The following is a 16,229-nucleotide window of genomic DNA, read 5'->3' on the forward strand; positions in this document are numbered from 1 at the left end:
AACAAGAGAAGCTGCCACAAGGAGAAGCCCATGCACTGCCACGAAGAGTACCCCCGCTCACCGCAACTAGAGAAAGCCCACGCACAGAAACGAAGACCCAACGCAGCCCAAAATTAATTAATTAATTGATTATTTTAAAGAAAGAATACAAGACTGCAAACAATCTTTTCAGGTTCGTTTTTCATCATGGGATGAGGTTAGCAAACATGACGTTATTTATATGATGTGTAGGATTGGGCAAGAAGAGATACAAATACAGAATGAGGGAAGCAAGGAAGAATCCTGTAGGGTAGCACATGAATTGGGGGGATAAAATCATGGTTTCTAGTACATTTCTAAAATACGTGTATGCCTGGGACAATTTGAATCTCTAAATAAATACATACATACAAAACATATACATATATATAGTAAGAACAGTAATGGACTAAAATGCATTGAATAAAATCGAGTCCATGAATCCATACCAATAGTGCTGATAAATAAATATGAAAGGAATGATGGACTTAGAGTATCATAGTAAATACTGATTCAGGCAAGAACAGTCAGTGGATGCTAAATGTGAGGGCATGGGGATTTGATGAAAAACAAGATATTTAAATTAGTTTCAAAGTATCTCCTCAGCAGTGACTTATTACAAAGGGAGAAATGGTAGCTATATATTGGAGAAACGGACATCATCTTAACCAAAGCATTAAAATTAACATCACCATTTAGGGACAAAGAGACATCGTGTGCCTCTGGATGTGACACTCTAAGAAGGAGCCAACATCGTTTCTGTGATATTCCTTCCAAAAATGTATAATCTGAGGCTCATCATGGGGATACATCTGACCAACCTGAATTGAGAGAACTGGTAAAATTTCAAAATGTCAACATAATAAGAGACAAACAAAGGGCTGAAGAACTGCTCCAAATTTAAGGAAACTAAGGAGACATAGCTCCAAATGCATACATGGTCCTGGAGGGACCCTATGCTAAAAATAAAAATGCCACAAAGGACATGAGTGGGGCAGTTGACAAAAGTGGAACATGACTGTAGCTTCAGGTAGTGTAACAATAGTAAATTTCTTGGATTTCAGAAATTGATCCTATTGATATTTACAGAAGAGAATATTCTTGTTCTTGGGATTACCTTATCAGCTCAAATGGTTCAGAATAAGATAGCATGTGTGTGCGTGCATGCATACACACACCTTGCACCTGTGCATACATATATAGATATGGGTATAGAGAGAGAACAGGATTGTAAAACGTGGAAAATGCTTCAAAATTAGTGAATCTGGGTAAAGGGTTATAGAATTTCTTTGTAACTACTCTTGCAGTTTTACTTTAAGTTTGAAATTATTTAAAAAATATTTTTTAAGTTAAAAACTGAAATAAATAAATAATGACCTGCAGCACAAAAGAAAAATAGGGAAAGGACATAACCTCCCAAGTAGAAGGACCATCTTAGTGAAAACCTGCTGTCACACTAGGTGGTTAACTGCCTTGGGAACCAGAGGTCTGGGTTCAAATTCAAGCTCTGTGTTCTTGAACAGGTTAACTGACCTCTCTGAGCATCTGTTTCTTTATACCCACTAAAGAAAACTAATCATCATGTCCCTCTCACTCAAAGGGTCCATCTCAAGGAAAGAAAGCTTTGTTAGGTGCTAACTAGTCAAACCCCTAGTTACCCAGAAGTTATCCCCACCTCGCTGACCAGTGCCCTGAGCACATCTTCTCGGGGCAACCATAGCGAACTTGCCTGGGCCATCAGCTTTGCACCGCTGGGGACAGAAGGGATCAATCAGCAATCTTGTTAGGTGTCACTGGAGCCCGATGAGCCAGGGTGGAGGAAGCCTGGATCAGGAACAGGGAATCAGAAGGCACATGGGGGGCGCTTCCCTGGTGGTCCAGTGGTAAAGAATCCACCTTCCATTTCAGGGGACACAGTTCGATCCCTGGTCGGGGAACTAAGATCCCACATGCCGCAGGGCAATTAAGCCTGTGTGCCACAACTACTGAGTTCGCGCGCCTTAATGAGAGAGCCCGCGCGCTGCAAACGACAAGAGCCCACGCACTCTGGAGCCTGCACACCACCACTAGAGAGAGAAACCCCACACACCGCAACTAGAGAGAAGCCCGTGCCAGTGAAGAGCATGCATGCTGCAACAAAGATCCCGCGAGCCACAACTAAGACCCAACGTAACCAAAAATAAACTAAAAATAAATAACATAAAGTCAAAGTAAATTACAAAAAAGCAGGCCCATGGGGAAGGGAGAGAGAGAGGCTGCTTGGCAAACAGCGAGCCATTGGTCCCACACCTGAGTGTGTCGCAAGCATTTGAGAAGTTTTGCTTTTCTCCCTCTGCGCCTCAGACCCGCCCAGGCTTTCCTCGTGATCTCATCCACGCAGAGCAAACCAACTGCAGTTCTCTCTGTGTCCTGATTTCTCTCTGTTTCTCTGTTTCCTGGCCTGATTCTGCCAATAACTAGCTCTAGTTGTTTTTCAGACATTTAGCCCCTTGGGTCCCAGGACAAATTTGCTTCAGAAGCCCCTGGATACCCCCGTTCCGGGGTGGCTTTGGGAAGCATTGTGCTTCCCGCCTGCAGGGAGTTCTGGGAAGGGTTATACTGTCTCCCCTGAGGTGACTCTGGTCAACACATGCCTTCCTATAAGATCTTGCCCAATCTCTCTCTACACAGGCTGGTGACGAGCTGAAATCAAATGCAAACGGGAAGTCAGGTGGCCTGGTTCTATTCTGGCACCAACACGGGCAGGAAAGGCCTTAATGGTTGTGGGCCTGCAGCTCCTCCTCTGTCAAGTCCAAATCCAGGGTCTGGGCTTACCTGTGAGGTTCATTCTGGCTCTAAAATCATAGAACAAATACCATTCATTAGCTCTTCCTACCAGGTACCAAGCTCTTTACAGGCACGACTTCATTTAAGCCTCACGACCGTCCTAACAGCTCAGCCCTGGCAGCCCCATTTTACAGATCAGGAAACTGAGGCAAGAAGAGGTTAAGGAGCTTGTTCGGGGTCACACAGCTGGTGAAAGAACTCACAGTACAGGGGCAGGCATTGAGCTTGACCTGCTGGGAGCCGTGCAGGGCACACCCTCGCTGAAGGTAGAGAACTTCTGAGCCACCCTTCCTGAGAGCCAGGACCCACCACCTTAGAAACAGTGTTACCCACTGACTTCCTGGTTCCTGGGTGCTGCTGAGATACTCATGGGCCAGAGGCACAGTTTGGGCCATTTTATGGAAGAGGAAAAGCAAGTCCAGAGAGGTTAGGTTACATTCCCAAGGTCCAGCAGCTAGGAATTTGAAGGACTTAGGATTCAAGCCCAGGGTGTCTGACAGGCCCTTACACTCTTTCCAATGCATTCTGCTGCCTTCCTTTTAAAGATCCATTTCTGAAATCCTGGCAGCAGTTTTAAAGTCATCCCAGATGGTCAAATGCTCCACGATGACTTTTATGGCACCTCTGAAGCCCCCGTGAACGCCGTGCTCCGCAGCCTCCATGCTCACTGGTTCCTCCCAGACATTTGGCCGAGATGACACTCCCCCAGCCGGGAGGAAGCAGCCCCTGCCTCCTGGCGGCCCGCTGCAGCCACCACTCAGCTGCACAACTCCAGGGATGGGAAGGCAAAGCTGACTCTAAGCTAGAAGGGCCCTGGGCTCAGCAGCTGGAGCTTGTCAGGCTGAGCAAGTTGGAGCTTGTCTCCCCCTGACATTGCAAGGAAAAAATGGACGGCAGGAGCTGAGAGGAGCTAAGCTCTGCTTGAGTAAAAAGATAAGATGACCACATCTTTCATTCTTGAGGTCAAGACCTCCCCGACTGCACATGCACAGAAAAGTTTCTCAAGGGTCAAAAAGGGAGGGGGCACTATCCCATAATATGTGTATCCATCTCCCAGAGACCCTCGTGCTGGAATCCATCTTGGCTAAAAGATGCACGCGTATATTGCGTAAGGCCCTGGGTCAGATCAGATATGGGAAATGAAGCAAGATGATTGGCCGAAGGAAAGCAAAGACCCAGAAGACGGCCCCTATGTAAGCGATTTAAACAACCGCTTTACCACTCATTAGTGAGGACGCCCAGACCCTTCTCTGGGTGTGTAGCTTTGCTTTGCTTCTGTCTTAAATAAACTGCTTCTCTGTGTGCTCCCCGCCCCCCCCCCCACATGCTTCTAATAAGCTTCTAATAAGCTCTGCGTCTGTTTTACAGCCTCGGTCTTTTTGTAAAATTCTTGTCTTCAAAGAAGACAAGAGCCAGGGCTGTACTCCTAGCCACTAGCCCCTGGTGGTCTAGCAGTTAGGATTCCTGGTTTCCACCCAGGTGGCCCAGGTTCAATTCCTGGGCAGGGAACTAAGATCTCGCTTCAAGCCGCCTCTCGCTGCTGACACCCTGAGATCAACGCCCGTGCTGTCTGACCCAAGAACCCCCGCCGTCCAGCCTCGTCCATCTCCTCCCCTCACTTTGACTTCTTCAGGCGAGTCATTCTCAACAGAGCGGGTACTGCCTCAAAGGAATACTCTGGAAATTCGTTGGGGCACTTCTGATTTCCACAAGGATTTGGAGGGGCGATATTGGCATTCAGTGAGTGAGGGCCGGAGATGCCAGACGTCCTGGAACACGCAGGCCTGTCCATCACAGTGAAGCGACCCAGGCCCCACGTGAGTCCAGTGTCCCACTGCAAGTCCATACAGGTGAAAACCCATTTATAAATGATCTGAGTCTAGACGCTCACAGTCCCACGGGTGTTTTATTTCATATAAAAACAGCATTTCCCCCCAAGGTTTTAATTCCCACTGAATTTTCTATGAAGACAAATCAGAGGAAGATTTATATTTTGTTTTTCAGGAGCTGAGCATGACTCACCATTACAGAAAACCACATCACTGGAAGTAATTCTGGCTGTAGAGTGGAATGGCCAGTACAACAGGTGTGCAGGATATAGGGAACTCTCCAACTTGTCCCACATCTGATGGCATCGCTGCCTCTTCTAGTGTAGTTATGCCAGAGCATTTACATACTAAAAGAAACATTATTTTCTTATAGTTTCCTTTTTTCCCCTCCATATTATAAAGCATTATTATTTTTTTTAACTTTGTGGGTAGGTTCTATTAACTACAAATTTCACTTCAGGGTAGTAAGAGGCACATAAAATATTTATATTATAAAAAGGAGAGTCTAATAGGTCTGCGAGATTTTGTCTTAAAGGGTCTACATTAGCCTTGCCTTTGGGTATTTGAGGATTCCAGTCTCACAAGTCCATCAACCTGGTGAAGCTGTAAGTTGACCTTGAAATAGGCTCTGTATGGCTGGTGGTAGTTTACAGGTCTGTCTCTCCTACTGGACTGAAAGTTCTTTGGTTGGCGGGGGACCAGGTCTTAATCATCTCTGCCCCCGCCCGCCCCCCAACAGCCTTGGGTTGGGGACCCAGGAGGCCTCTGTGGGATCCAGCCCTCCCTTCACATGAGGTGTTCAGTGCCTGTAGCAGCTGCATCCCGCAAGGAGCTGGATCTTACTAGGGCACTGCCTGGATTGAGATGCAGATTCTCGTGGAGGAATTGCCCTCAGAGTCAGGGTTGCAGTGAGGTAGGAGATGGAGGGGCCCCTGGGCCCGACAGCTGGTGTTTGTCAAGCAGAGTAAAACTGAAGCTTTGTTTTCCCCCAGACACTCCAAGGACGAAGTTAGTGGCAGGAGCTGTGCTCTGCTGGAGTAAAGAGATAAATGACCACTCCTGAGGTCAAGGAAACCTCCCTTTCTGCACATGTGCAGGAAGGCTCCTTGGGAATCAAAAGGGAGGGGGAGCCACCCCCTACTAAGTGTGGACATGCACCCACAGGCCTCTGCGCTGGAATCCAGCTTAGCTCAAAGCGGTGCGCGCCTGTTGGGGAGGGTTCTAGGGCAGGGCAGGCGTGAAAAAAGAAACCAGGTAACTGGCCCAAGGCAAACAAAGAAGAACTGTCCTACATAAGTGCTTTGAATCACCTCTTTACTGCACTCTCCTCATTAGGGAGGGTGTCACACTCTTTCTCTCCAGGTGTGTATCTCTGCCTTGCTTCTGTCTTAAATAAACTGTTTCTCTGTGTGCTCTCCCACATGTTATGCTGTGTCTCTGATAATAAACTTTGTACCTGTTTTTGCCTCCTTGAGAAATTCATTTTTCAAGTGGGGCAAGAGCCAAGGGAACTTTGCTTCTAGCCTCCAGTCCCTGGTGGTCTAGTGGCTAGGATTCCTGGTTCTTCACCCAGGCTGCCCAGGTGCAGCTCCTGGGCAGGGAACCGAGATCCTGCTTCGGGCCACCACTCTCTGCTGTCTCTTCGAGAGCAGCAGGGGCAGCTGGGGACTATGGGAAGCCTACCTCTCCATCTTGGCTTTTCCAGAAATGCCACCATCTCCAAGCGGGATGTTAATCAGTAACAGTCCCTCGGGGGATCACCCTTTGGAATAGCAAATATTTGCTGCACGCTTTCGGCTGCAAGCCCTAACCTCCTGCCTTTGCCCTGAATGAAGGACCTTCCCAGGCACCTGGCGGCACCTCACTGGTAAGAGGCAGCGGATTAAAGGGAGGCTTCACAGTGTCTGCCTCGTGAGGGGTGGGGAGAGAAGACCTTCTTGTCCTCTCTAAGCGGGTTCCAAGGGGAGGGGGTGGGAACCTAGGCAGTGCCGAGCCCTCATTCCTGGACTGGATAGGGTGCGGGGGGGGAGGTAAGAGGCGTGTTGTAGACATAGGGGGCTTCCTCTGCAGGAGGCCAGAGGAAGAGGTTTTTTTTTTTTTTTTTTTTAACATAAGGGATTCTTTTTTTAAAATTTTTTTAAAATATTTATTTGGTTGCACCGGATCTTAGTTGTGGCAGGCGGGCTCCTTAGTTATGGCATGAACTCTTAGTTGTGGCATGCATGTGGGATCTAGTTCCCTGACCAGGGATGGAACCCAGGCCCCTGCCTCGGGAACATGGAGTCTTAACCACTGCGCCACCAAGGAAGTCCCCAGGAAGAGGCTTTTAAGGCTTGAGATTTCACGCCCACCACACTCACTGTGCAAGCCCCACACGACTCCCTGGCCTTCTTCCCAGGGACCTGTCTGCCCAGGCAAGAGAGTTTCCCCTGCTTCCAGATCTGGGGGTAGAGTTGCTGCTCCAGGTCTGTTCAGGGCTGAGAAGTGGTGGGTAAGTGGTTGATTTCCTACTGCTCGGGTTCTGTTTGGGATGCTGCATCCTTGTGTCATCCTTAAACAAAATTAATGGCAGTTAAGATTAAGCGAAGATTAATTGATTCAGGAATAGCAGAGGAATCGCAATTCGGGACCAACAAACTATGGCAAACCATAGGCAAGTCCCAAAGAGACAAAGGCGAGGTTGGCTTTTACTAGGTTCAGGGAGGAAGCTGGGGAGTGTTGTTTTGAACCAAAGCTCATTGGAGGAGAATGGGAGTTCAGAGTCATGGTGGTTTCTTGTTGGCAGCAAGCGTGGGTGGTTTGCCGTTACTAAGGTGTGCGAAAAGCTTCCTTCTTCCTGCTGATCATGAATGTTGAGACGAGCGGGAATGCATGTGCGCCCACCCTGCATGGCTTCCTGACTCCATTCTGAATCAGGTGTCCTCCATTCTTTTTCGCTCACGGCATCCTCGGCTGCACCCTGGTGTTTGAGGGGATGCCCCCTGCACACAGATTCTGTACCGTTCTGTAGATGAACAAAGACCCTAGGGGATGCATGGGACTGCCGGGTAAGCAGTGTGCAGGGCCGCCCAGTGTATTCCTGGGCTGCCACTCCAGATTGAAGGTGGAGCTTCGAGGAGAGACTTAGCAGTCAGAAGGGGTGACATCTACTTGCTGTGTTGGGATCATTTCCTGATGGCTGTCAGAGACAGAAGTGATTCTGAATTCGGGAGTGTCCTGCTGTGGGATTAATTTACAAAGGGGTGCTATATCCTGTGATATAATGAAGGCATGAACCTGGGTGCGTGTGGTACATTCCAGGAGGTACTCACCCAGCATGTGCAGTGCTGGCGTGACCTACTGAAGGCAGGCTTGCCATTTAGAATCGGACAGAGTTTCCTAAACGCTGACAGCTAGAAAACAGCAGGAATATTTCACTGAGTAAGGTCATGCCACTGAAGCTGTGGAGGGAATGAAGCCCCGGATCCTATGGCGCCCTTTAGCAAAAGCAAAGAGCAACGCACTGAGTCCTGGGGCCAGGGGTCACTTTGTAGCTGGCACAGGTGAGGACACAGCCCCCTGCGGCAGGGAGAAGAGGCCTGGCACCCTCACCCTGTCGCCGCATTTTGCTACAGGTGGCCTGAGAATGAGCGTCTCTGCTGACGGGAGCTCCCGTGAGGTCTGCGGCCTCGCCTGCCCCGCGGGCACTGGGCTGAGTGGTCCTGCCCCCCACGAGACCCTCCTGGGGCAGTGGGTCCAGTAGGCAGAGGAGGGTGAGGGTGCATCCTGGTGACCTTCCAGACAGCCTCTGGGACACAGGCTTGGGGGTGTCAGCTGAGCACCAGGAACCGTGTGTGGAGACAGGCAGGTGGCACAGCCCAGCACACAGGGGTTTATTCAGATGGAAACCGTACAGGTGCCCAGGAGCCAGCCTCGGGGCCCAAGGATGTGAGGGAGGCCAGAGGCGGGGGCAGTGGGGGCGAGCGTGGCGTTTGGAGACCCACCGCCTGTGCTGGAAGGCTGGCCCCACTAGAATAGGCAGCCTCGGGGCAGTGAGAGGAGGACACACTTCACAGGTCGCAGTGAGGATGAGATGAGACCGTCCAAGGGGAGCTTAGCCCAGGCTCGCATGGTGTGAGTCAGCTCGTTATCTGTTTCTGTGCTGGGGAGCTCCAGGGAGAGTGAAGGCGGGAGCTCCTAAGAGGAGCTCTGTAACGGGGCCCCAGGGCTGGCTGGAGGGCCCTAGGGGAGCCGCAGGGGGGATCCCACCACCCAATCAGGCAAACTCAGCACTTCCCCCTGCCCTGCCCCGATGGCCACCCAGACCCTCCAAGTCCCCAGGCAAACATGTCCCCAGGTCCAGGTCCCTGCAGCTCGGCTTGGACGGGCTGCCGTATCGTCTAGCGATCAAGGGCAATGAACGAAGCAGACCAGTAAAAGCCTGGGAAGACCTCCTGACTCCGGCCGCTGCTCTGACCGCACCCAGTGAGGCCGGGCACCCAGACCGCCTCCTCTTCCATCCCCCTCTTCCTGGCTGCCTGCCGCGCCCCTGGAGGAAGTGGGATGACTGGGGAAAGCTGGGGGAGACTAGGAGCTGCCCGAGGGCGCGGCCCTGGATGGAAACCCGAGGCGGTTTCACCCTGTGAAATAATGCGCCCCCCACTCAGGTGACAGCTGGGACCCCTACTTGCTCAGGGTGTCCCCGAGGCAGGGCTCGGGGAGCTAAGCCCCGTCCCCCAGGGAGGAAGCGGGTCACTGGAGGAGCTGTACCAGGACACAGGGAGGAGGTGTGCATCAGCCGTTGACAATAATCTCTGCCCTCTTTTCTCCCGAGGAAGCCTTGCTGCCAAAGCGAAGCCTCCCGGGCCTCCACGCTGCCCAGATGCAGGCGGTGCGGAGCCTCCTGCTGCCCTGCCTCCTGGCCCAGGTGTGGCTGGTACCCGGCTCCAGCCCTGGTCCCCGCTCACCAGAGGCCCAGGCAGGACTGGAGACTCTGCCGACCCCCAGGGCCCAGACCGAGAGCAGCGAGGGGGGCCGGGTCCTGCCGGAGGACGAGGGCGCCCCCTGGCGGACGGCCGACTGGCCGAAGCTCTCTGGGGAGACCTCCAACTTGGGGTTCAGCCTGCTTCGTAAGATCTCCATGAGGCACGACGGCAACGTGGTCTTCTCCCCGCTCGGCCTGGCCTCGGCCATGGCAGCCCTGACCCTGGGGGCCAGGGGACAGAGCAGAGCCCAGCTGGAGACGGGGCTCCGCCTGCAGGCCCTGAATCAGACCCGGCCCCCGCGCCTGCCTGCCCTCTTCAAGCAGCTCCGAGAAAGCCTCTCCCACACCCCGGAGCTGGGCCTGACCCAGGGGAGTTTCGCCTTCATCCACGAGGACTTTGATGTCAAAGAGACCTTCCTCAGTTTCGCCAAGAGGTATTTCGATACGCAGTGTGTGACTATAAATTTTCGCAACGCCTCCCAGGCCAAAGGGCTCATGAATCTTCACATTAACAAAGAGACTCAGGGGAGGATTCCCAGACTGTTTGATGAGATTAATCCTGACACCAAACTAATCCTTGTGGATTACATCTTGCTCAAAGGTACTTTGATCACGCTCGCTCTGCCAGAGCCACGGCTCTCTTCGCCTGTCTCTTCCTTTCCTGCCGGGCCTGTGTACGGTCGAGGCCAAATGATCTCCTAGGAGCATGTTGTTCTCAGGTTTTACAAACAGGGGGGTGAAACATACACTGAACACGTAGGACGTACCAGGCACAGCGCCAGACAATGTTTTCACTTGATGCCCCTGCCCTGGGGGCCCAGGTGCTTGCAGGGCTTACGTTTTCTAAGCACGTCTACACAGCCCTCCTCTGACATTCTGACACGGGGAACCCTCTGCGTCATTTTTTTTTTTAAAAAGGCATATCATCTGAGAGGTTTAGGGTTGCATCTTGGCTCTTTCACGCACTACTTTTGTGACCTGGGGCAAGTGACAAAGTCCCTTGTCCTCGTATTCTCGATATAGAAAATGCAGACACTGCCACCTACTATAGAGAGGAACTGAGGCTCAGAGAGATCACATGATAAATGGCAGAGGCCAAACTCAGACGAGGGCCTCCTGACACGCTCATCCCGGGTCCTTTCCATCCTGCGTCTCTCGTGGAGGACTGGACTGGTGTGGCCACAGTTGTAACAGGAAGGTGACACTAGGGGACTGGCAAAGTCCGGGAGGAGGACATGCTTCCAGTCAGCCAGGCCAGACAGACATCAGTGTGTAGAGTCATGCGCCCGCACTCAGCCTCCTCTGGGTCGCGTGGCTCTTTGTCAGCCAGGGGCCCCTGCCCTCAGAGCCTCACCGAGCACAGGACGTGTGGGAATGTCATCACTTTTGCCACTGTGGCGTCTGTTTGCACACGGTGTGCACTAGACAGAGTGGTGGTCAGAGGGCCCCTCCTGCAGACAGGGCTGGGGACAGGCCTGAAGTCTTCTCTAGGCTGGAGCTAACCAACCACAAGGGAGCGAGTGTAGAAGGAAGTGGGTCCTTTGGGCTACAGCTGGAATGAGTGACTTTTGTTCACTCAAACAAACGTTCACTCAAAACACTCAGTGTTTTGTCCAAAACAATGAGGGAAGCGGGGGTGCGGTCATAAGGAGATATCTCCGTGCTTTTGTGTGTGATTCCAACAGGGCCTCTGGATGGATCCAGGTTTTGCCAGCTGGGAAAGAAGCCTTCGAAAGGCTGATCTTTGGGGAATTTATTTTGGCCGCCTGAGCTGCGGTCAAAACAAACCTGATAAGGATGCCTTTCCTAGTTGGGCAGGAACGGGGATAGAACACTGGCCCTTTATTACTTTAGCAGGAACGATGCTTTCGAGGAGGGCGGTTTCTGCAACGAGTTTCTTTCTTATCTGTTCAGGGAAATGGCTGACCCCTTTTGACCCTGTCCTCACCGAGACAGACACTTTCTACCTGGACAAGTACAAGGCAGTCAAGGTGCCCATGATGTACAGGGCAGGCAAGTTTGCCTCCACTTTTGACAAGAATTTTCGTTGCCACGTTCTCAAACTGCCCTACCGAGGAAATGCCACCATGCTGGTGGTCCTCATGGGAAGGATAGGTGACCACCTGGCCCTTGAGGACTACTTGACCACAGATTTGGTGGACACGTGGCTCAGGAACATGAAAACCAGGTACAGCTCCCTCGTCGCCCTGCTCCAGCTCAGCCGGCCCCTCCCTACGGGCACCCACAATTTCGTCCTGTGCCCGTCCCAGCCCAGCCTGCTGCGGGCTCCCCGGTGTCAGGGGCTGCATTTGTCCTGTTTCCCCCTCTATCAGCATCTCTCCCAGCGCCTGGCTCGTCCATTCACTCGACCAGCCCTTATCAAGTTTCTCCCACGTGCCAGGCACTGGGACGCATGCACGATGCTAGCCCTCGCGGAGCTCACGTGCTAGTGATGAGGGCACCAGCGGGGTGCAGGTGGGCGCCAGGGAAAGCCTGGCCAAGAAGGCAGTGGTAAGCGAACACTTAAGGGGAAGGAGGACTCCGAGGGTACGCTGGGGGACAGGAGAGTTACAGGCAGAAGTGGGAAAGTGCTGGCACGGGACTGTGCTTACTGGGTTCAAGGAAGAGCGAGGCAGCCGGTGAGGCTCCAGCAGCTGGAGATGAGGTCGCAGAGGCGGCAGGTGTCGCCCGGGACTGTACGTTACTGGCCCCGGAAAGGGCTTTGGCCAAGGGAGACGAGAAACCACTGGCGCCAAGCAGAGGAGCAGTATGGCCCGTGCTGAGAAGAGACACTAGGGGTAGGTGGGAGGGGCAAGGGGACCAGCCAGGAGGTCAGCGTCGCCACCCACCTCGGTCAGGATGCTCGGCAGGTGGCGGCCGTGGAAGTGACGGGGAGCGGTGGGGTCCTGGATCTGTGACGAAGCCGGAGGTGACAGGATCGGCTAACGGACTGGATGCAGGTGACAGAGAGGGAAAGAGGGGAGTCAAAGGTGAAGGCAAAGTTTTTGGCCTTAGCAACGGGAAGGAAGGATTTGCCATTTACTGAAAGGGGAGACCGTAGGAGGCACACGGCACCGAGCAGTAAGTTCAAAAGTTCAGTCGGAAACATCTGGATCAGAAATACCTATTAGACATCCAGGCGGATATGTCAGGAAGGCAGCTAGATCTGGGGTGCAGGGTGAGGTCCGGGCGGGGGCGTCCGCAGCACGTAAATGGGACCATGAGACTGGCTGAGACGGCCGGGGGAGGGGGCCGCGTGCAGAGAGCAGCGTCGCAAATGCTTGTGGAATAAACTAATCCACCGACTGGGGTGGGAGGAAGGCAGCGTCAGGAAGGAGTCCACGGCGATGCCGCCTGAATCTTGTCACTCCGGCATTTGGCACAGAGGAGTCCAGCTAAAGATCTTCAGTGTCCATTTTATCTTCATTCTTCTTCTTTTCCTTCAAATCCTTAGAGCCTAGCATGGCACTCAAACATCATAAGCCTTCAACAAATGTTTGGGGGGATACATTTATAAATCGGTCTCCAAGGCATGTCATGTCCTCAGTTATATTCCAGCCTGACAGCCTGGCCCAGCTCCGAGAGAGAGGGAGGGAGAGAGAGGGAGAGAGAGAAGGAGGGAGGGAGGGAGGGGGAGGGAGAAGGAGGGAGGGAGGGGGAGGGAGGGAGAGAGAGAAGGTGGGAGGGAGGGAGGGAGATGGAGGGAGGGAGGGGGAGGGAGAGAGGGAGGGAGAGAGAGGTGGGGGGGATGAAGGGAGCAAAAGGAAACTACACGAGACATTGTTCTGGGTGCTTAACATATATAATTTCATTTACTTCTCTGAAGAACATTGTGAAATTGGTATTGGTATTTTGGCTGTACTTCACAGATTAAGACATTGGGACTTCTTTAAGACTAATTTAGTACCAATTAGTAGTTTTCATTCTTTTTACTTTTGAGCCACAGAACTCATCTCTCTAAACAAAAAACTCCATTGTGTGTGAATATATATATTATATATGTGTGTGTGTGTATATATATATATATATATATATATATATATATATATATATATATATATATATAATAGATAATATTGGAGTTTCTCTGGCTAAAAATAGGTAGGGGGTTGAAAATTCCCTTCACTCCCCTCCCCTTGTCCATCCCCAGACTCTTAAGGTTCTCCTAAAATCCTGGGGGGTCTCTGTAATCTGGGTATTGAAAACAGCCTGGAGTCTGCAGGACAGATGGCAGCAGCTATTTGGTTGGTTTGGGGTTGTTTTTAAAACCCAGGGAAATGGATACAAAGTGTGGCATTCTTTGCTAAAGAGAATGTGAGTCATTGGCTGGGAAATAAAACTGGTTCCCTGAAGCTGAAGCTCTCTTCTCTGAGTCAGACCATTCATTACAAAAGAACAGAATGAGCTCTAGTCAACTGAGGGAGACTTGTTAGTGGGAATAATCTTGGGGGAAGGTAAAAAGAAAGTGTGACCTTTTTAGTGTTCAGAATCTATGGCTTTTGTCTACAGTTCACCATTATATGTACTTGTACCACAGAAAAATGGAAGTTTTCTTTCCAAAGTTCAAGTTAGACCAGAAGTATAAGATGCATGAGCTGCTTAAACAGATGGGCATCAGAAGAATCTTCTCACCCTGGGCTGACTTGAGTGATCTCTCAGTTGCTGAAAGAAATCTTAAAGTATCCAAGGTAAGTCAGGATCTTCCACTGGGGCCCAAACCAACAAATATTTTTATATACCATTTAATGTTGATAAAAGGCCAAGTTGTAGTAGAAAATTAGATTAAAATTCCAAAAGAATTGAAACAGCACCCAAGTTGGATGTTTTAAGAATTTGGAGCTACTTTTTAAAACATCTGTTCAACTAATTTAATCTCTCATATGGAGAGCTCTCTCTCTTCTCTCCCAGTGCTCAAGGAGAAATTTATCCCCAAATGGAACTGGTTCACAGATTCATTCAAAATTCCATGAAACTGCATCACTTTAAAGATGAAAGAAAGCCCCAGAGGTTATCTGGCTAACTTCCCACCCCTTGTGGAAACCCCCTCTGAAATACCCCTACAAAACAGTAGGAATTATTATCATATTGCCTCTTATAATAATTATTCAGGTCCGTCACTCACATCACATGAGGTTCCTGGACAAGAGGGCCTCACAAACACAACAGGTGGCCTAAATACAGGCCACCAGAGTTCAGGAAGACTTCAGGGACCACTTCAGAGCAGTACCAGGTGCTGGGAAGCTGCTACAGAAGACTAACCACAACCCTGCCCCTACCTAGCCTGCCAGAAGGAAGGTCAAAGTTCTCAGGGGTTCCAGGCAGATTGAAAACCTTCCAGGAGGAACACCAGCTCAGCTCAGAAATCAGTAGCACAAAGTACATGCTAAATAAGTATTTGTTCATTTGATGCATGTGTGCATGAACTGGCCAGCCACAGAGTCCCTGGGTCCCTGCCCAGAATGAATTTCACAATTGGTTCCTGGTGTCTCCTGGTATTTTGCGGGCTTCTAAGGCAGTCACTGGGGTGACTTCAGACCATTCCTCTCTGCACAGATGAGCCCTGGACCACTAAATCCTGAGAGCATGGCCCCGTGGGTAGGACAGTAACACAGAATGTCCAGGGGCTCAATTAATTCCCTCATCTCCACTGGCACACAAACGGCCTTCCATGTATTTCCTTTTCCAGGTTTTACAAAGAGCAATGATTGAGGTGGATGAAGAAGGAACAGAGGCGGTGGCGGGAACCCTGTCAGAAATCACTGCTTATTCCATGCCTCCCATCATCAAAGTGGACCGGCCGTTTCACTTCATCATCTATGAAGAAACCTCCAGAATCGTGCTATTTCTGGGCAGGGTGGTGAATCCGACTCTCCTGTGATTGATGACATGCATGAGTCCTTAGAGCCACAGCAGACGCTGGATCTGAGGTGTCTGAACTTACACAGGACACTGGCACTGGGTGTCGTGCCCCTGTCCTCAGATGCTAGTTTGAGCCATCCTTAGATAAATGTGCATATTAAATTCAAACTTATTTTAAGATGTTTGTACAAGCTGTCTGGCATTTTAAGCCTGTTTCTAAGAGCCTTTGTTATTGACTAAAGACCATCTTGGTGTCTGGACTTAAAACTATGGTAGATCAGAACTCTATTTCAAGACGAAGCCTTTGGGAAGAAGACAAATACACATTCTCCATGGGTCATGAGCTTCGCTCTCTTTACTTCTCCCTAGTGCAAATTAGTGTTTTATTTTTAACCTACTATAGAATCATTTCTTGGTGACTAAAATTAGAAGAAAGTAGCTGTGGTCAGTCCTGCTGCAATGTGGCTCCACCCACTCCGTGGAGCCGTTAACTGAGCCACAGATCATCCAGTTCAATACCTTTGTTTTACAAAGCAAAGAAATGGGAAACCAGAGAGAGGGCCGCAGTATGGCTTTCGTGGGCCCCAGGCACTTTTGTCTTCACAGGCTCCTCCCTCTGTAAAAATAAAAAAATATATATGTGTGTGTATAATAGAAATTATATTTTATGACTGCATTGGTATAAAGATGAATATATTCTGGGTTATATCTGTCTTTATACCAGTGCAGTCAAA

The 16,229-nt window shown here is 50.6% G+C and overlaps 1 protein-coding gene across 1 annotated transcript; it reads left to right on the top strand.

Annotated features, from left to right (window-relative positions):
- Window positions 1–9,534: 9,534 nt before the first annotated feature.
- Window positions 9,535–15,514, top strand: SERPINA10 (serpin family A member 10). Its single transcript, XM_060097916.1, has 4 exons — window positions 9,535–10,237; window positions 11,551–11,824; window positions 14,174–14,324; window positions 15,323–15,514. Exons 1-4 carry the CDS (start codon window positions 9,535–9,537, stop codon window positions 15,512–15,514), a joined length of 1,320 nt encoding a protein of 439 aa, XP_059953899.1.
- Window positions 15,515–16,229: the final 715 nt, after the last annotated feature.

This window comes from Mesoplodon densirostris, chromosome 4 (assembly GCF_025265405.1).
Source record: "Mesoplodon densirostris isolate mMesDen1 chromosome 4, mMesDen1 primary haplotype, whole genome shotgun sequence".
NCBI lineage: Eukaryota > Metazoa > Chordata > Mammalia > Artiodactyla > Ziphiidae > Mesoplodon > Mesoplodon densirostris.